This window comes from Syngnathus scovelli, chromosome 1, assembly GCF_024217435.2.
Source record: "Syngnathus scovelli strain Florida chromosome 1, RoL_Ssco_1.2, whole genome shotgun sequence".
NCBI classification, from domain to species: Eukaryota; Metazoa; Chordata; class Actinopteri; order Syngnathiformes; family Syngnathidae; genus Syngnathus; species Syngnathus scovelli.
In genome coordinates this window covers 29,411,394-29,432,549 of record NC_090847.1, presented here as the reverse complement: position 1 = coordinate 29,432,549, position 21,156 = coordinate 29,411,394, and the positions used below count along the sequence as shown (strand labels likewise).

Below are 21,156 nucleotides of genomic sequence, written 5' to 3'. Positions count from 1 at the left end.
TCAAAAGCCGTCATTTGGAGGCTTCACAGTTATGGATGCGAGTAGCGCCGGCCGACACCTACCCCCTTCCTGGACGGGTCTGCAGAGAAGAAGAAGAAAGACTGAGCATCGTCGTCACGTGATCATCGCGCCGACGCCAGCCTTCTCGCGCGCGGCGGCGGCGGTGGCTTACCAATGTCGTCAGACTCGTCTTCATCTGCCGCCTCTTTCTCGTCCTCGTCGGGGAGCTCGTCCAGTGTCACAAAGTCCTCCATGTTCTCCAGGAAGTCCTCATCCTGACCACACAAAGACCGCCATCAGAGATTGGACTGAAATTTTGCTGGCAATTTCTCCCCATGTCAATAAATGCTCCATTAGAAAAATGATTTGCCTTAACCCAGGCCAGCCGGCCGAGTGCTCCAAAAAAATTTCAATCGTGAGGGGAAAGTCCTTATGTTTGGAAAAGTGACTTTTGTACTATGTTACCACACACAAAGTGAAATAGATTGGTTTTAATCGGAATGATTATGACGGAGAATTAGAAAACTGTGAGCAACAAAAAAGGACGTTAAAGACTGAAACGTCGGTGTGTTTGGGTAATATGTCCGACCTTTCCCTGGCTATCCCAACGTTTGGTGACAAAATTACCTCCCCCGTTGCCTGCTCGAGGCGACTTTCCGCTTCGGTCAGCCACTCCTTGGACTCGTCCCCCGGCTGGGCAGCGCCGCCAGCATCTGCAGGCGTCTCACCCGTGACATCATCGCCCTTCAAGTCAGCGTCCGTGGCGACGCTCTCCGCATGATCGTCGGGAGCCTGTGAAGATGTCTCCTTGAGAAGAATCCGCCACGACATAATTGTCAAACTCGAGGCCCAGATACGGCCCGCCACATCATTTGATGTGACAAATGTCATTACTAAAATTACAAATTGTCTTGACTTTACCAAAAAAAAATAAAAAATTCGACACCGCCATCAATTATTATCACCGTTGGGCTTTTTCAAAAATGTGAACAATTTTTGCTAGTCTGATTTCAAAAGCAGTTATTCATCAGTTTTGTTGTGTAGCCGTCGTGAGCCCCATTTTGGCTGCCGCCTGCGACCGCGTCACCTTATTGTGAACGCCGAGGTCTCCTCCCTCAGGCTCCTTCTCCTCTTCCTCCTCCTCGCTGACTTTTTCCTCCTCGTCAGCACCCGCGGCACTCCGACGCTCCTCGCCTTCATCTTCAGCCTCACCCTCCCGCACTCCGGCCGCCACCTCGTCGTCCGCCTCGCCCTCTGAAGCCGATTTGTTCTCGTCGTCTCGGCTACTGGAAGGCGAGCGGGGTGGAGATGACCTCCTCTTGTTGTCGGCCTTCCAGTTGCTTCCTGATTCCTTCTGTCTGCGGTTGATGCTGTTGACAAACAAGGCTGTGAAGGCGCGGTTCCGCCGACGTGGCGTTCGTTCGTTCGTTCGTTGGCTGGCAGCGCAGACTCACTTGAGGGTCTTGTACTTGGTGCAGATGTTGAGGCGGACGGCTCGCCCTTTGATTGTGAGCGGATTGACCGTATAGTACTTGACCATCATCTCGGCGTCCTCGGGTCGTCCCAACTGGATGAAGCCCTGGTGACGGCAGCGCCGGCCGGTAGTGTGAGCGGGAGGAAATAAGTAGACAAGCAGGAGGTTGAGCCTTTTCTTCATCTCCAGATGACTATCGAGGTGAATGTCATTTGTTTGTAAGCAGGGCAGCGTGTCACCTGGTCCGTCAAGAAGAGATGTTTCTCCACCACGCCAAAGCGAGCGGCCACCGTCAGCAGCTCCTTCTTCTTGTCTTCTTCTCTGGGGAGGTTGGAGAAGAAGACCACCTGGCTGCCGCGATGCGGGGCGTCCCAGGGCGCTCGGTCCGACGAGCGATCTTCCTTCTGCCCGGGGTCGCGGCGACAGATATGCGCGTCAGGACGGAGGCGGGCGGGTGAGCGGGCGCGTTGTCGCAGCAACGTCACCTGGATGACTACCAGCCTCCTGGACAGATAGAAGGTGATGGGCTTCCCGTAGAGCATAGCGGAATTTTGCTGGTAGTAGTTGACCATGGCCATCGCCTCCTCATGCGTCTCCAACTCCAGGAACGCCTGCCAACGCCGACACTCAGACACGCGACACAGCGCGGGCGCTCTTTGAAGAAGAGAGAAAAAAAAAAATCATACCTTGGTCTTGAGGACCAAGTGCTCCTGGAGACGACCGAAAGGTTCGGCGAAAGAAAACAACGTTTTGTTGCTGAGTGGCTTCCTGTCGTATTTCACCACCACCACCCTGCTCCTCAGCTGTGGGGAAAACCAAACGGTATATTAAAATAACAGAGGACCAACAACGTGCACCAAAAAGTCAAATGGAGAAATATAAACACCGACCACGTCTGGTTCCGAGCGGTTCTGCCGCGACATGCCGAGACCCAGAGACGGTCCCGATCCTTACACGGGCAAAAAAGAAAAAAAAGGATGTGGAGCGCTAGCCATCACGTGACGGAAAGGAGGCGGGTCTCACCCCAACTGGACGGCATCCTGGCCGCCGGGCCGGGCCCCGAGGGTGCGGGTCCCAGCAGACCGGCCGACAGGTTGGTGGACTCCATGATGGGGCTAAAATGCGGAGCACATGAACATGGCGCAGCGGCATCAAAACAGGGATGATTTTTTTTTTCTAGCCTCACAACAATCTTAGCACAAACAGATTAGAGGAAAGCTCATAAACGCCAGACATGAATTGTTTTGTTCCTGAATGGACTTTCAAGCGTTTGTTTGGACAATTCCACAAAGACGGTGGCGGCGGTGGCGGCCACTCGCTCCGGCTCGGTTACCTTCTGCTCGGAGCCCCACTGAGATCCCACTCGGGGTACCTGCGATGTCACGACAAAAAGAAGGCGGTCATCATCCAAAGCACGCCAACGCGGAGTGTTTGCTTCTGACTTACATGTTGAGGAGCACACGCCTGTTCTCAGCATGTCGGAGTCCGTTGGTGTGTTGGGTCCACTCCTACACGCATACACAAAAATGAGCCCCCGCACCCACACACACACACACACACTGAGGTTGCTATGGCAACTGACCCGCACCACACTGTTCCCAGTCGCGTGCAATGTGTCGTATGTGTGTCCAAAGTGAACTTTTATCATTAATGTGTGCAAGATGAAAAAGGAGAGCATTCTTGACGGGAAGAAGACCCAATGGAGGAAGGGCGACAGAGCGGTCGCTTCCCGTGTGACTAAAAAGACGGCAGCGGGAAGGAGGAGTGGCTGGCTACTCACCATGTTGGAATGCACGTCAAAATCACAAAGAGAGCACACGTGTGGGAATCGGGGAGGCGGTGCTCCCAAAAAGTCTTGGACTTTTCCCAGTGACGGGGAGCCCTTCCTGCGCTGCGGGAAGGCGCTCTGGGAGAGCGACGCCCCCTGCGCACCGCTGAAGGAATCGCGGTGCAAAAGTTCAGCGTACGACGTCTCTCTGTTTCCGCCGCCGCCGCCGAAATTCAAGCCGGTTCCGTGGCTGACAGAAGCAAAGCCAAAGTCGGAAGAGCCCGAACCGTGACCGAAAGAGGAGGCGGCGGCGGCGCCGCCGCGCATCCTGCCCCCGTCATCCCAGCCGGAGGAGGAAGGCCTCCGGGCCGCCTTGCGATTTTTGAGCTGCAGGAGGATCTGCGGGAGCGTTTCCACACTGATGTCCTTTTCAGGGATCTGGGCCAGAACATCCAGATCGGAGGGTGAGAGCCCCAAGCTGGCGAAAAGCTTCATGGTGCCACCAAGAGGGCCACCGCCGCAGGGCATGAGAGAGCCGCTGTCCTGGCTGTCCGAACCGCTGCCGCCCATCTGGCGTACTGGCCGCTGCTCGCTCATGCTGAAGCCTAAGGACTCGGCGGCAGCCAGGTGGCCCCGCCCCGGTGCGAAGCCTTTGGAAGCTCCGTCCATCGCAGGTCAAAGACGGCGAGAACAAGTTCAAGAGGTCTCCGACGCAAAGTCAAGTCTGGAGGCAAAGAGGCATGTGGAGTCCTGAAAGAGAGTGAAGGACAAGCAGACATTGTGGTCTTCGCTCGTGACCACCGAGACCAGCAATCACTCACAGCCGACCCCGGCCTGACCGCTGCTACGCAAGCATGCGGACGAGCAGGAGGAGGTGGAGGAGGAGGACAACCGGAATACAAACATCCTCTGCAGACACAAAGCAGGAAGCTCGAAGTAGAAAAGAAGATTCACGTGGTCAGAGAACCGCTTCGTAAAAGCAAGAATATCGTCAACAATCGACAGAGATAAAAAAAATAAAGATTGGTCCAACTGCGATGAATCCACTTCAAGGCGACTTGCAGTCGACCGACCGACCGATCGACCGACCGACATGTTACAACATGGAAGCAGCCGTGCTAACACGTTCTTGTGCTAACAATTAGCAGACATGCTAGCAGGTCAGATGTGTTGATATGAAGTCGAACGCAGGAGGTAGATAGATCGCAGAGAATCGCAGCGAGTAGGCTACGCACTGGAAATTTCTTCACGGCAAGTGCGAACAAGTATTGGCTTCCGAGTTCAATTGCACGAGTGTTTCAAGTTAAATAAAGAAATGGAAAAATTGGAGCTTCGCCCGAGCTAACGTAAGCATTAGCCCGTCGGGAAAACCGTCTGTGCGCCATGAATATTTCCAAAACATAAATGCAGCTAAATGACGACTAACAAGCGGCCAAAGTATAAAATAAATGTTAGGGTTAATGTTAAATCTTCCTACCCGTCCGAGTGTCGTCTGCTTGGTAAAAGCTGCGAATCGTGCCCGAGCAACCGCGCAACTCTCGCGATATGCCGTCGTCAGCAACGCGGTGACGTCACTAGGCTTGCTGCTTTCCTTCGCGCTCAAGCTGAGAAGTAATGCTTTTGTTCTTTTTTTGGGGGGGATTGGAAACCGCACATTTTAGTGCAACCGGACATTTTGAAGTCAACGAAACACCAGCTTGATGTTAATGACATGACTGACAGCAAACGACATTTTGCGAAACAGATCTCAATGTCACTTTCTTTCGACGACGAACAAGGAAAATGATCCATTGATTGAAGGTACCCAAAGACGTTGAGCCTATCGACGATGCAATGCACAAGCACGGCGTTACGGTACCAGCAGGTGGCACTCCAAGACTTGTTCATGGCTTGAACTATTGCTGCCTTTGAGTTTTTCCTTTTGGATTCAATGGAGTCATGGATTCATTTGATTGGAGTTACATTCGAGTCGATTTCCCCTTTTACTAGACATACAGCTGTTGAACACATTACAACGTCAAATTGCTGTGAAAACTCCCATTTGGAAATGTCAATTGCTCACTTGCAAACTGGGTGCACTACTCTCAGATTGGTTTTTTTAAACGTCATTGTGCGGCCTTGTTCTTGGACACATGCACACCAGCACACTTTTTCTACACATTTTCACGGATCTTCTCACCCTCTCGAAAACGTTGTTTCTATTTTTGTTCAGTGTTAGTCATGAACTTCATTTGGATTGGTTAGTTGCAAATCCTCTTTCCCAAGTGAGGAGGATTCGTTCGTCAAGTTTTATTTAGAAGAGTCAGAGGTAAAAAAAAAATAATAATCATAATAAATTCTAATTAGTGAGTTGGCGAGATTTAATTTTCAATGGGAACGCTGACAAAACGAATTTTGAACGATGCGTCCGCGAGGATATTCTGGCAAGTTTTTTTTTCTCAAGTTTTCCTCGAGGTCGGTCATCGTCGGCTCTGTTTATTCGTGGCGTCCATTCGTTCCGTTGTTGAGCAAAGTCAACGAAGTCACTGTCACGCCGTTCCCGTTTCCATCCTGTTTGTGGCGTGACGCTCGCCGCTCACACGGGACGGCGGCCGCTCATTCGAGGACAAACCAACTTTTGCCGCCGAGGACAAACGTCCTTCATACTTTGTACGTCAGGGACGCGAAGAATCCGCAAAGTCCGGCCGGCAGTTGGATCGGTCGCGCATGGTCCGTGTCGAATCACGAGTACTCATATGAGCGCTTGGTACGTCACTGTCACCTTGTACAGAAGAAACAAACCGCACGCGGAAACGCAATTCTCTCACACGCGCACACGCACACACACACACGACGATGTCACGCGGTCATGCACGCTCCGTCGCATGCGCCGCTCGATTAAGAATATGTATGCGTGTTTGTCGGCAGCACTTTTGGCTTTCCGCCTGGTTTGGCGGGCGGCGAAGAACACGTCCATCAGCGTAAATGTTTCATGGCTGTTTTGTCGTCGTTGTTTATCCGAGCAGCCGATTGAAATATTCATGGCACATTTTGTCAAACAAACATTCGATTTTTCAAGCGCTATGAATGATTCACGTCAGGCTCATTGATGCGCTTCCACCACCACCACCACCAGACCAGAAGATTTCTCGGGGTCGCCAGCCGCAGGCCGACTCGAAAAAAAATCCCGTCGTATAGCAACGGGCGGCGTACGACGCCCCGGGCGCCGACTGCGTTTGGAATCGTTGCAGAGTCAGTCCCTCCACGCTTTGGCCGGAATTTTCCCTCAACCGTATTTTTGTTTCTCATCCAACAATTATGCAGTGTTGCACTCGAGACAAAACGATCCGAGACCAGGACTGCTTCGACTGTCGACTGCTCGGCCAAATTGTTTTGAAAAGGCTATCCGCTCATTTACAATTTTTTTTTTTTTTTTTGGGGGGGGGGGGGGAAATGCTAAAAAATGATGGTGTGGGAAGAAAAAACAACTTTTTTTGGAACATCTGGGATGTTTCCTGCGAGATGTCTGCAAGAAAGGGCTTTTGTTCACACCCCGTGCGCGCACGTCCGAACATCAGATTGGTAAAAAGACAAAGTGCTCCCGCGCCGCCGCCTCCTCCTCCTCTTCCTCCTCTTTCATCCTCTTCTTCTCCGAAATGAAAAACTCCTACGCGTTTGGCAGACGCGGCGGCGCACTGGAAGTTGATTTTAAGTTGCTGGGATTCCGGACCAGGCGCAACCTCCAACACAACAAAATGGACGCCGCTAATTTCTTTTGGGTCAAGAGGAATTTTTTCCTCAAGTGTAGTTGTATGGATTTTGTGAGCTTGGGTTCATCGCTGTCAACGCGGCGCGCGCGCGCTCGTCAATGCGTTGTCAAGATGGCGGCGGTATCACACGGCGTGAGCGCCCCCGGCGAAGGCCTTCCGTAGTTTGCGGGCGGCGCCGGCGGCCCAGACGGCAGACGCTGATGCGCTCTGACAGCGTCTGCTAATTGGACTAAATTAATTTACCTCGGGCGGCCATGTTGGCACAAAGCGGCGCTTGGCGCGTGAATAAGTGATGGCGGGCGGCGGGCGCGGCACACACTTTGTGAATCATTTAAGGACACAATGTGCTAATTAGCAGCGGCGGAAAGGAAAGGCAGGAAAAAGTGGCTTTTGCGTCGGCAGTCGGCGGCTTTCAGTCGCAATTAAGACGCGGCGCGCTGTCACTCGGGCGAGCGCGGCGTGTGCGGGCAGCGCTTCATTTATTCATCCGCTGAGCAGATGCTGAGTGCGGCGGGGCTTTGGATGCTGCCAGGCCTCACGGGGGGCGGGGGGGGGGCAACTTGGATGGAAAAGAGGGGGTTGGTGAGGGGGCGGGGCAGGGGTGGAGTGGGGGGGGGGTCCAAGGGATTGCTGCAGAAGTTTTCCTCAACCCCCCCACCCACATCCACTTCATGAGGCGGCAAAAGGAAAGTAGCTAAGGCTGCCAACAAAATTGAACAAAACAGGTCCATTAGCATTGATTGAATAGTTTGTGTGTTTGCCTCACACTTCTCATGTTCCGGGTTTGAATCCAAACGGGCGTCGGACCTTGAGCAGGCCCAAAGGTTCAAAGTTCAAAACGGGCGCACCAGACAATAGCCCCCTCCCCGTTAAATGCCTAATTTATTCCCGCTCAGGCCCGGCAGGATACGCATTGGTGCAGGATTTATGCGTCGGCGGCGGCATGTTTATGCAGGAAGCTGCCAGTTTGGTTGGCGGCCGCCATTTATTAGCACGAATCTCATCGGGCCGGCCAATTGGTCGTCTCCTCCGCGAGGTGTCTTTGATGGGCGTAGGCGCGTCTCGGGCGCCGTAACGAGACGCCCGGGATGCGCCGAGCGTCCGCCGGGAAGGCCGCCGTTTGATGGCCGGCCCAAAACGCGCCGCAGAGATTCGGCGGCCGCCGCAAACAAAATGGAAGGCGAGGATGAGGAGGAGGATGATCTCAGATGGTTTGGCAAGCCTTTTGACGACCCCCCCCAAAAACTCCCCCTCACCCTCCCTCCATCTTAACGTTAATTTCCCCAACGTCTTTCAGCTTCCACGCTGCCGTTGTGTGCGTGTGTTTAGGAATCTGCATGTGTGTATCAGTTTGTGTGTGTCTGTGCAAGTGTGTATGTCTCCTCATGAATGTGTGTGTGTGTGTGTGTTTATTTGTGTGTCAGTGTTGATGAAGCTACGCATGTCTGTGTGCGAGTGGATTCAGAAATTTGCGTGTGCGTGCGTGCACCGCATATTGGCAGCGAGCACTCTCGATGTTCGTCTTAGTAGTTGCATCATGGGACAAGAGCGAGCGTCGCGCTGGCACAGCGTGGCGTCAAAGTCTAATCTCAGTAGCTGATGGCATCCAGCTCATGAATCAGTTTGTCAAGGTCCAATTGGCCCCACCCCCCTCCCCCAGGCCCTCTTCACGACCCCCCCCCCCCCTCCCGTCCGCCACGTCGAGGTCAAGGAGATACTGCTTTTGTTTCTTCAACTCCTCCAAAAGTGCCATGAGCCAAACAATAGGGAGGAAACCGAGCGAGCGCTCGACGCATCTTATTGATGGAGGGCTAACTTAGCAACATGCAAAACCTCCTCATGTCAGTTCTTGTTCCAAATTGACTCGAGACTCACCACCACTTGGCGGGGAGTTCTCGAAAAACGGCCCTCTTGCTTGGTCGTCCGCCGGCGTCGATCAAGCGCGCCACTGCCAGCTGCTGACTGGCAGCCATTTTGCTGAACTAACCAACGCAAATAGGCGATAAAAAGTTGACTTATTCACAGGAGGCTTGGCAAGCAGCATCGACAATGAGAAAAGACTAGAAGTGACTCTCCGAAGTTGACTGACCCACTTAGTACGTGTTTTTATCTGAGAAACATTACTTTGATATTTGTTTGAATTGGTTTTGTGTCAAACTTTTTAGAACCGATTAATCACAATGACTATGAGTTTTAGCGCATGTGTTGCAAATCGAGGCTTTTTTGGATGGTGGCTCTGCCAGAACCGGCCAGCACCACCAGCCTTGTATAATCATGATAAAATACAATTAAGCTAATACCAATTCCTATTCAGTTTCTTTAGACAGGTTATCTTTAAGAATAAATGTGCAAAAAGTATAGTATGCTATCATACTCTCTCCTCCTAATGGATGACTGATAGCTGGACTTGACTTTCTGAGCTAGTGCCACAGAAACTAGCTCAAAACTTGAAGGTTAACTTACTTGTGACGCAGCCCCTCCTCTGCTAGCACCGTATTTTCCCAACCATAAATCGCAGTTGTTGTTTTTTCCATAGTTTGACCAGGGGTGCGACTTATACTCCGGGGTAACTTATATGCAAAATTATGAACACATTATTACTTGATTGTTATCACATTACTTACTTACTAGTATATCACTTCACGTGTTAGGCCTGTGGAATAATTAGAACTGCATCTGACGTTGAGTCTGACGTCAGCGTCGCATTTACTTCCGGAGTCAGCGGAGTTGTTTATAAGTGACACAGAGGACAAAGATTTGGATGGATTTAATGATTTGGAGTGACACTTATGATTCCAAAAACTTTTTTATGTTATAGTTATTTGAATAACTCTTAAGATGTGACGTCAGGCACGTTTCTCAGCTCTGCGTTCTTGTAACGTTGGCATACCGTAGCGTTCAGACTAACCTTGCCTATTCATGTCTGTTCTTGGTGTTGGATTTTGTCAAATAGATTTCCCTCAAAAATGCGACTTATACATGTTTTTTATTTTTCTTCTTCTTTGTTAATATCATTTCTTCTTCTTTTTTTATGTTCTATTGTACTATGGAGTCATCATTTTCTGTATTTTTTTTACTTTTTTTCTTGTATTTCTTTTAATGTTAGAAATAAACAAAACAAACAAACAAATCAATTCGGCATTTTCTGCATTGTGCCACTTGTACTCCGAAGCGACTTACAGTCTGGAAAATACGGTAACCGACATGCAAACAAAACCGCTAATGACCGTCATGCTAGCAAACACGCTAATGACCGTCATAGACCTGAGGTACCCCCCCCCCCCCCCCCCCCCCCCCCCGCGCATCCCCCACCGCCCATCTTCTTCAGCGCTGTCCCTTCCCCACCCACCTTGCTCTAGCTGTGGTTATTTCCCCGCGGTGGGGGTGGGTAGGTGGGGTAGGGGGCGCTGTTTTCCAAAGCCCGTGAGCATTGCTCGCACATTAGAGCGCAGCATGTGTTTGATTAAAAAAAGAGTACGGTAACAAATGAGTTCATCACATCGTTTAGCAAGATGGCAGCAAATGGTGATAAATGTGCTCCATATGCTGCCAGTAAAACGGCAAAGTGCAGCCCCGCCCTGTCTACCCCCCCCCCACCACGCTTACCCGCCTCTTCTCAGCTATAAACAAATAAATTAAAACATTAGATGTGAGCACCCTCCATCTTTAACGAGCATGTGGACAAGTTGCACTTGCGCTGCTAATTATGGACAGCTAGCTAAGGTAAACTAAGATAACCATTGTGGCGATTGGCGTTACAATTTACTCCTCATACACGACAGCAGATGTTTGGGATTTCACATGAAATGTTGCAGCGTCATAAAAATTTGAGGGATTGCCTCCCAAAAATGTTCAACCGTATTTCCTAAGCTAGAGCGACGATTTTCTCCACTCAAAAGCCTCCTACTTGGCTCCCAGGTGGGCTCTGAGCACTGCACCTACACAAAACCATACGCTGCCTTCCAGTGAGATGATGCAAGTTACCATCTTAAAACAGATTATGTGACACATGTAACCCTAACCAATTCATTTCAGCACTATCATCATTACCAGATCCTCATTTTTTTATGATTGCTCACACACGTTTTGTTTAGTAGCTGTTAGCTGACTTTGCTTATCTAGCTAGAATACAATTCAGGTTTTTGGGTGGTTTTAACCCATAAACTGTCATCCTAGAGCCGCCCCTGGCAACAGACTCAGATTTTGGGGCGGGGTCCGGTTTCATCTAAGATCACGAGCTTGAAAGAACAAGATAGAAGATCCAAGCAGTTGAAACAAGTTGACTGAAAAGCTAAAGGAAATGACAGATTTGGTATTAAATTCAAATACATTGCTCTCTACAAATGACAATGCAAACAACCATAAATGGGCTCCTGACACTAGCATTGCTATCACCCTGTTTTGGGGGTTAAAGGTTGAGGTGGTCACCAACAGAGGTTGCACACAATTTAGCGCCAGCTATTTGGGATCTAAGTCAATTGGGGAACGGACAGGGTAAGTGTTTCTCTGAGAAGTGACTGTAGTAGGTGACTTGGGAAATCCACTAGCAATAAAATCCAGTCATAATTGTAGGAGTCAGGTGTCCTCACAAAGAGGTAAATACAAGAACGCGCACACACACACACACAGGTCGTTACTGAAAGAGCGTGTGTGCGTGCGTGTGTTGTAAAATGTCCTCTCGTGTGTGTGCGTCCAGATGGGCGGAGACGTCGCGCATCTCTGCGGTATCTCTCCACATCTGCGAGTGCAGATGTTTGATGAATCGTCAAGCAGCCGCGCTGTCGCCTCATTAAAGTTGCACTCGCACAGGGGATGGCGCCCCCCCACCCCCCCCACCTCACTTGCCCCTCAGCACCGTAGCGCTAAGGTAGCGCGGCGCTATCGTAGCGTAGCACCGCGTCCTTGGAGTGCCATGCCTGCAGCTGGCGTCTCCTAGGAAGAAAAGCAACGCACTTTGTCGCCGTCATGTATCATCTTGTCATGTGATCTCGAGTAACTGGAGAGAAGCCACACACGCGTTAATGCGGCTGGACACCAGCAACCACCTCACGTGTACACGCACGCCTGGCCCGTCACTAGTAAACATACAGTAGCCATGTGTGCTAATGTTGCTAACTGCTAGCAAAAAAAAAGTATATATATATATATATATATATATATATATATATATATATATATATATATATATATATATATATATATATATATATATATACATATATACATATATATATAAACATATATATACATATATATACGTATTTATATATATATATATATATATATATATATATATATATATATATATATGTATAAATGTAAAACTCTTAAATATGCTAATGCACACAGACACACACAATTCTAAAACACTGGGAAAGACACACGTACACAAACATGCTCGAAAATAAACTCTCATTCACACAAGTCACACTCAACTCCCATACATCCATACATTCTCTCACACAAAGTCAATTTACACACACACCCCGCACGTAATGTGAAGCGCCGGTGTGAATATTCATGGTGAGTCGGCCATTTTGAAAGACGTCCATGACATTGGCGCTTTTAATTGTCCAGGTTTTGATTGGCAGGCGGCAAGACGGCGAGGCGGCTCATTTGCATACGGGTGTCTTTTTGGTGTTTGTGTTGATGCCGGGAAGTGTTTTGCTCCTCCTATGCTAATTAGCAGCATCCGCTAAGGTTTTTCCTTCACTCGCCAAACATTTCTATGTATTGGACGTTATGAACATCCCTTTAGCGTGATTATGGAGTATTCAATTCATCGTTTCACCCATCATGAATATTTGTTGAGTCGGAAATGAGTGAATGATTCCAAACGCGGTCATTGCCAATCATTCGTCATTTAGACTTTGAACTTCATCTGGCTTCTCCCCAATCGCAATATCCACACTTTGTCATGTGCTGCACTACTTTATATCGTTTATGTAGACTTTCGAGCTGAAACATTTCAAGTTACAGCGCGCTTCAACATGGGCGGGAAAGCTCCGTACGTGCGTGCACGCGTGCGTGCGTGCTCGTGCATGCGACGCGGCGTGCGCCGTCCCGTCCAGATGTTTTCCTCTCCCCGCCTGCAAATGAATTCATGAAAGCATTTAATTGTGAGCATGATTGACAGGCGGGAGGGAACGCCAGCAAGCGCCGGTCCTCCACTTGACGGGTGCTACGGCAAGATGGCCGACGATGTGGACTAAGCCACCCGGCGGCGATGCTACCGTCTGCCGTTGCCACGGACATCAAATATACTTCCGGAGAAATCAACCGTTTTTGCCACATTGCATCAACTGAATGCCGTGCCCACTTTGGCCACACGGGGGCAGTAGACGACACATGAACCAAGGTGCTGTTTATTGGGGCCTTGTTATGAATCCCGCCCGAGTTCCAGGCAGCGATATAATTGGCTGCTGCATCCAGACGCAGCAGCCAATCATATTGCATAATAATTATTATTTTGTTGTTATTATAATTATTGAAGGAAATGATTTCAGTGTGTATCAAACTGGTAAGACTATGCATGAATCAGTGCTGGAGAAGTAGCGCAACCACGCACACACCCCGGCAGAGCGTCGTGTATTGTGTCTTGCAGTTGATGTTTATTTACGGCGTCTGGCGAGCAGTTGAGCTTGGTGACATGTTTATTGCGGTCATCAGTGTGGGGGCCACCGGGGGCCGCGTGCAGGTGCACGTCAGACGCTCAACAAGATTTACTGCCCGTGTCTGAGCGTGCGTGCGTGCGAGCTAGCGCGCGCGCGCGTGTGTGTCCGCTCCGAACAGCCGCTTAAACTTTAACACGCTCTTATGGCATAAGCACACAAACAGCATCAGGTTGCTATGCTAGCTCACCAATGCTATGTAGCTTAGCTTCTTTAGTACGCCACTGTCCAGCATTGCTCAGGTTCCCGCCGTGTTTTGGTCGTACGCGAGAAAAGACGAGCAAACGCGCTACTGGGTCGGCGATGAGCTAAGTAGGATGAGGTAACGCGATTGCACCAAATTAGCCTGGAGAAGCACACACAGTTGCATCTGGGAGTTGAAGGTGAGCAGGTGATGAAGTAGTCAAAAAAAAAAAAAGTAGAGGACGAGCCCCCTTGTCACCTTCAGCGTCCTTACTATGCGGAACCGAAGAAAACAAAAATCACAATTCAGCGTTCTTTCGCTCGTGCTTTCTCGGACTCGACTTCCTGTTCCTGAACTTGCTCGTTTGACTTGCTTCCCTCTTCCTTCGTCCATTTTGACGTCCTTCTCCTGCCTGACTTCCTGTTCTCCTTCTTCTTCACTTCCTGTTGCTCCTGCTCCTCTTTTGCTTTGTGTTTTTTCCCCTCCTCCTTTCCCCTCACTATCCCCCTGGCGGTCATCACATGAGTGTTTTTCCACACGTTGGCGCGTGCCCGCTCTCCACAAACAGGCATATGTGTGTGTGTGTGTGTGTGCGCGCGCGCGCGTGTGCGTGTGCGGTGGCCTTTCCTCTTCAAGCTAATTACGCGAGCTACCTTGTAGCGGCGTCCCGGCGGGAGGCCAACAACTGTCAGCGCAGTATTATTTTTGAAATTTAAACAATCATCTTAGGCGCTCGGCTGCTAAGATCCCGGCCTTTCCTCCGCCTCCGACCTTCAGTAATTAATACCCGAGGGTCCATTATTGGCAAAGCCTTTATCCTGGGGGCCCGCCAGCCTCCAGCTCGCTAATTACGGCCGAGCGGCTAATCTCCCCCGCCCCTCCCTCCCCCCTCGTGATTGACAGCTACACCTCTTCCACTAATTGCCTGTTGCAGACAACACCTGGTGAACCGCCGCGCCGGGGGACGCCCGGCCCGGACTCCGACGACGTCCTCCCGGGACGCGCAACCTCTCAAACCCGCCGCTTCCTTTCCGTGCGTGTGTTAAGCGCACGTGCGCGCGCAACACGTTTCCCGGTCGACGTAACAAAGCGCATCGAGTCGTCAACGATGATCAGCGTCCAAAATGTTCATTGTGGGACACCCGCGACACGCCTCACGCGTGACACGGCGCGCGCCGACCATATGTCTCACACGCCAGCCAAAGTCCAGATTGAAACCGGACGTCTCTCGGCAATTGTCCAAATCTATGCGTAGCCGTCGTCGCTACGGCAGCCTGTCACAGGTTGTCAAGGGCGTGGCCCAGTCCCAACAGGTTGGCAAAAGACAGCGGATTTGACGAGGATTGTGATGGGGCCCGCAAAGCCCGCAGCTGTAGTTGTCCTCCATTGACCGGCGACTCACAAACAGTCTCAATGGGAGAGACTGACGATGGCAAAGAGGAGGAGTTAAAATTCATCATCTTCAAAACAAAATGGGTTGTTTTTGTCTGGTTGTCGATAAACAACAAAAGGTTGACTGACTGGCGGGTTTTTGGGAGCAGCGGCAAGCTGGCGACCTCTCGACACAAAGCGCCACTTAATGCGGCCGGCGCGCCCACCATTAGCACCTCGCTAATCCTACAGTTCATTAGCTGCACTCTTAATCGTTAAATTGGACGAGCGGCCGACTCTCGGGGCGGGCAGGCGGGGGAGCGTGCGGGGCTTCGGCCGTTGGGCTAATGCGCGTGCTAACAGCCCGACCTCGAAAAAGCTGAGAGGCGAAAGGCTCGGGATCAAATTCCTCTTGCCTTCGCGGGAACGCTACTTGATTTTTTCCCCCCTTCTTTCATCTTTCTCGGTGACCTTTCACGCCCAGGTTTGCGTCACCGCTACGACTGAGCGCCGGAAAAAACAAATAAAAATAAAAAACGCACTAGAGGGGCCTGGCTAACCGGTGGAGCCGTCATGAGGACTGATGAGCCGTGACTCGGGAGACCGACGTGTTTGGCGACGTCTCACCGGAGCGACGTTTCGCCGAGACGCGCGGGGTCGTGGCGCATTCAAAATGTGGTCGTTGTTTCCTACTATGGACACCAGGGGGCGCATTTTACCCACTGCAACAAGTTGAGCTAGCACAAAAGCCAATTGTGTCGCGTACCGGCGATATTTTGTTGTCCGTGACCGTCCACGTTAACCCATGTGAAGCCATACCACAATGCTAAACACGGCTAAAAACACACACACACACACACACACACACACACACTAACTTTAGCGTGCTAAAACAAGTCAAACACGCTCCTAACACCGAATCACTCAAATACGACTCATCTTCACGTGTGAACGGGCGTCAATGCAGGAACATACGTGACAAGATGTACTCATGTCACATATGTAAACGATGTGTGTTTGGATGTGCGCGCACACACTTCTTATGATGTGCGTTACTAATGACTGGAGTCAATAATTAGCTGTTGTGGTTTGAAGTGCTAAGGCGTTAATGAACTTGAGGGAGTGCAGTCTTGTCTTGTCTTGTACGCATGTGTGTGTGTGTGTGTGTGTGTAAGTTTAGATTGACCACGTGGCTCTGAATTGGTTAATCAAGTTTTTGTCTGGATAAATATTGCATGGAGTGCCTCATTGCGCTACCACGGCTGGTTTGGCGCGGTCGGCGTAGCGCTCGTAGCGGTCGTCTGGCCCGTTTGAATGAGTTGCGAATCGTCGGAAGGTTTGGGGAATCTTCCCAGCGAGGACGAGCATGATTTAGGGAATCGTACGTTAATTGTGGAGGCAGGAAGGAACATCTGGAGCACCAATCATCGCATGTCCACCACGTCAGCCAAGTCCACTTCCTGTCAGATCACGACACCCTGGAGAGCCACCCAACCCCCATTTCATCCCCTCCCATCTCGATTCCGATGACCCCCCCCCCCTCCCCCTGATGTCACGAGCGCATGTCAAAAGAAGTCTTCCTTTCTTTGAACAAGCTTTTGCTTTTACAACTCCTGTTATGGGGGGAACACCGCTGACCCCCGGCAGCTCTCCACAATGAGACCCATCCGATTAAGCGTAGTGGAATACTACACTTTGTGGTACTACCGCATAGTAGTGCAATATAATGCAGTACACTGGATTAGCCACACAGTACGAGTACAAAGTAGTTCCATGAAGTATTGTAATACCATAACATACAGGGTTGTACGATTTGGAGTCAGCTTTAAAAGGCACGGCAGCCATTTTAAGTGCTGAGCAGCAAAAATGGAGGCAAGGTTGGGCGGGGCACTTAATGCCTTCAATGATGTCAGCGCTGGCTGCATTTCATTGGTGCGATACGGCTTGCCAGTATTTCAGCGGCGAACGATGGACTCGCTGCAAACGGCCAGGCGCTCTTGTCGCAATTTTCTTGCGCTTGGTGGTCAATTGCAAAGCGAACCTCGATTTGGCACGCTGGGTGTTGGTGAGGAGGGAAGCTTTTGGACCATGGCTGCTGAGGCTTTTAAAGACCCACAAAGGAGGCCGGGCCGAGTCGTCGGTCCGAGGACTTTATGGCGCCCCCCCCCCCCCCGGAGACACTTGGTCTTGACGAGCGCACCCCACCCGCCACTTTCATAAGCCAATTAGAGACACGGCGCCATAAATAAGATCTATTATTAGATAACGTCAAGAACCTTCCGCGTCCCCCTTTTGACTCCTCAACTTTTTATTCGCAATTTTTACGAGTCGCCGCCTTTTAATTGCCGTCGCCATCTTGCTCCTTTGCTCGCCCGGCCTCACCTTCAGAAATACAAACTACTACTAAGGCCCTTTTTTGTTGGAGAATATTTTACAATACACACTCACAGAATGTATTCAATTCAAAGTCAGATTGTCTTCAAGCCAAGAAAACTAACAGCAAGGACTTTTATGTGCTCCTGAGTGAACTTTGGAAATTGCGCAACGTGATTCCTGCGTGCGCGTGCGCTCGGGACACTTTTGTGTGTCCAAATTCAATTAGGTGTGATTGAGTGTTGACATTTGTGAGCTCACAGAACAGGAAATAGTTTGGAGCAGGCCGACGCTCCCAGAGGGAACGTCGCCGGCCAGCCGGCCGGAAAAAAAGAAAAAAAAAAAAGTCACCAGCGGCCGGCCAGAACTGATGTCGGGAGGGCTCGCTTGTTGCTCGGGTCAGGCCGGTTGCGTCCGTCGGCTCGCTCCCGCGACGCGATACGGCACGGCACGCTCGGGGTGTGTGTGACGAGAGACGGCTTCAGGTAACGTGGGCAATGATCTCGCATGATTCATGGCAAAATAACAATAAGTTGCCAGGGTTGAAGCGGAGGGGGGAAAGAAATACGCCACAGTTCATCACGAAGACATTGTGGTAAGTTAACAAAATGTTTGGTGGTCCACAAAACCAACGACTGACTATATTGTGCCAACCCCTTAGCGATCGCAAACTAACTAATGCTAGATAACTTGCTAGTGTCTAGCATACGGCGATACTTGATATACTATATTTGTGAGTAAACTTGAATTTGTATAGTTTGTTGGCAGCACAGTTTGTTCTTTTTGTGGAATCGCAAGGCTGTCGGTCGAGTTCCCCATTCCGTTTCCAGTTTGAGCCCGAGGTTTGAGCCCGAGGTCCGAGCAGGGCCGGCTCGCGAGCGGTCGGTCGGTCGGTCGGGACGAGCTCGGCGTCAGCGCATCCCGCGGCCGCCGTGCAAATGGTACGTCAATATTTGATGTCGGCGGCGAGGTCGGAACGCGTCGGGCGGGAGGCTGCCGGGCGCGCAAAAGAAAAGAAAGAAGCAAAGCGATACCTGAACGCGGTGAGTCAAATCCCAGAAAACCAAAGACGCTCCCGAGGAGACAGACGCGCGGATGAATGATGAATAAATTGAGGAATTTTCCACCAGCCGGCGAAAACAAAAACAACTTTTTTTTTCCTCGTCTTCTAATGGAGGCAAAGTTAGGAAGATGATTTATTTATGCGTCTGGAGGGGGCGGAGCCTGCAGCCAGATTTCAGCGAATCGCAACGGAGCCTATTAGCACTTGACGGGTTTATCCGCCGGCCGCTGGCTCGCGTTAGCGGGCTGCGGCCGCCGCCGGCCCTTGCTAACTCCTCTGGGTCCGCCTGCCATCCCATACCTGAGTGCCCCCCCCACCCCAAATGCATCGATTTCATGTCAGATGTTTTCTGAGGAGGGGGGGGGGGGGATTCTTTGGCCGAAATCCTGAGGAGGGATCTCTTAATTAGGGAGCAGGATTTAGCGGCCAGGGCTGCAGGTCAATCACGTGTAGTTTATTCGCCGCCGGCCGAGCGAGCGACGGTGAACGTCTCGCGCAGTAGGTGTGTCGGGGGGGGGGGGGGGGGGGGGTGTCAAGAAATCAAAGTCGCCTGATCTAATTGGCTCCTTTGCACGCACAGGTGGCGGCATGACGACAATCGCAATATTCTGAGAGGTTCCGAAAGCTGCATCAAGAAAAAGCTTTATATGGCATGTTAATAATGAGGCATGTCATTGGGCGCATAAAATATTTTAGCATCGTAACGCGCAAATTGTCAAATGTTTAGCATGCTCAAAATCCCATCACAGTTAATATGCGCACCATGTAAGCAGTGAGTGACGTGCTTAATTTAATGTCATGTTTCTGATCGGGTGAAACGTTTAACACCAAGCACGTTTCGCAGCGTTGCGCAATACCTGTTGCATCATGTGACTTTTTTTCACTTTCCGCGCTGGGCTAGCAGTCATCGCACGCGCTAACGTGGGAATGTTCTGCCATGTTCAGGAACGACGCATAACAAGCTTTGGTGGACATGCCGGCAATCTGTGTGACATGCAGGAAACGCGTGCGTGGGGTCGATGATGAAGGACCCGCCCGCCGTCAGGAAGCGGCAGATGTTTTCCTGTCCTCGAAAACATCTGGAAGGCCTTTCCAGCAGCACCACTGAAAGTTTTCACGTAGGGTCGTTCGGGTGATGCCTTTTTTCACGTCGATTCATTTTATTTTATACGCCGCCGTGTCGCGTCCAAGCACCATTAAGAACCTCACAAACGTTTTGAGGACAGACACGGTGAGGCGGGTTCACGAGGACCCACAGGAGGTCCGGCAGGGAGGCGGTGGCTTCGGACGCCAAGGCCCAGAGGACCCGTTGAATGGACAAGCCCCCGCTGTTTTTTGGGTCAGTGTCAGAATCGGGGTTTCGGCTCGGAAAGTCTGGTGGCGGGAGTTGCAGATGTGCTGGACGGCTACACCGTGAGAACCTCGACGCCGCACAAAAGAACTTTATCCACATTTTTTTCCTTCCGACGGAAAAGTCCAGGCCCAGCCGGAATCCCCGGGGAACCACAACCGAGAACCAGCGAGGCGGAACCGCAACATGCGCGCACCCACGCACACACGAGCGCGCGCGCGCGCGCGTACACACACACACAAACACACACGCTGGGCTGTGACTGTGCGTGTGTGTAATGAGATACATGACTTACATTAACCCCGCGGTGACGCTTCACAGGAGGATGAAGAGGAAGAGGCGCTCCTTCCTCCTCCTCGGTCTGTGGAGGGAAAAACATGAATGTGAATAAAGGTCAGCTGTCAGGGCGTGTGTCTCAGCACACACGCACGCGCACTCACACGCACACATTCACTTCATATATTCAATCCAAGTCTTATTTGGATGCAGGGGACATTCAATACAAATTCAAATGGTTTTGGTCTAATCATAATTTTAAAAAAGTCACAAGAAATTGCATAAAAATCACCCAAACACAGGAAATCTACAAAAAACACTTTCTCTTTTTTTAAATAAAAACACACGTATACAAAAACATGCACACAAATTCACCCCTCCCCCAAACCACAAAACTTCATATATTCAATGCAAGTCTTATTTTGGATGCAGGGGACACTCCATTCAAAATCAAATGTTTTTAATCGAATCACAACTAAAAAAAGTCACAAGCAAACACACATACACATACTACAAAAACATTCATCATCCCAGTGGGACAACCAAATTGGCCAAAATAACAGGTACACCCAGGTCCTCCCTTTTTCCTGTTTTATTGTTGTTTTTGTTCCTCCTTGACTCATCGTTTTCTTTTTTCCATGTGGCACAAATTCACTCACGCCAAACAATAACGGCGCAAACTACACTTAATAATTCCGCCAATTATCTCCACTCAAAATGAGTTTCTTCCCCAATTCGAAGGCTCGGAGATGATATTTCACTTGAATTGAGCGCCAAACACAACCAAAAATGACAATAACAGACCTGCATCTGATTCTTCTTCTTTTTGGGGGGTTTAAATGGCGGATTAGACATCTTTCCGGTGGATTACCCTGC

General features: G+C 50.5%; 1 protein-coding gene across 3 annotated transcripts in view; it reads right to left on the bottom strand.

The window, feature by feature from the left end:
• Positions 1 to 21,156, bottom strand: part of matr3l1.2 (matrin 3-like 1.2) — a 23,242-nt gene extending 2,086 nt beyond the window's left edge. The window contains exons 1-14 of one of the 3 annotated variants that reach the window (XM_068650820.1): positions 21,085 to 21,156; positions 20,300 to 20,365; positions 2,921 to 2,982; positions 2,808 to 2,846; positions 2,498 to 2,589; positions 2,365 to 2,423; positions 2,161 to 2,277; positions 1,960 to 2,085; positions 1,714 to 1,878; positions 1,455 to 1,579; positions 1,088 to 1,370; positions 628 to 807; positions 173 to 275; positions 63 to 79 (exon numbers count right to left, since the gene is read on the bottom strand). In XM_068650820.1, the coding sequence (XP_068506921.1) occupies positions 63 to 79; positions 173 to 275; positions 628 to 807; positions 1,088 to 1,370; positions 1,455 to 1,579; positions 1,714 to 1,878; positions 1,960 to 2,085; positions 2,161 to 2,277; positions 2,365 to 2,423; positions 2,498 to 2,589; positions 2,808 to 2,846; positions 2,921 to 2,982; positions 20,300 to 20,365; positions 21,085 to 21,135 (1,485 nt within the window). In that variant the 5' untranslated portion in view covers positions 21,136 to 21,156. Of the gene's footprint in view, positions 1 to 62; positions 80 to 172; positions 276 to 627; positions 808 to 1,087; positions 1,371 to 1,454; positions 1,580 to 1,713; positions 1,879 to 1,959; positions 2,086 to 2,160; positions 2,278 to 2,364; positions 2,424 to 2,497; positions 2,590 to 2,807; positions 2,847 to 2,920; positions 2,983 to 3,254; positions 4,846 to 20,299; positions 20,366 to 21,084 lie in introns of those variants that run through there. The other 2 variants (XM_068650818.1, XM_068650819.1) reach the window with 2 other exon arrangements.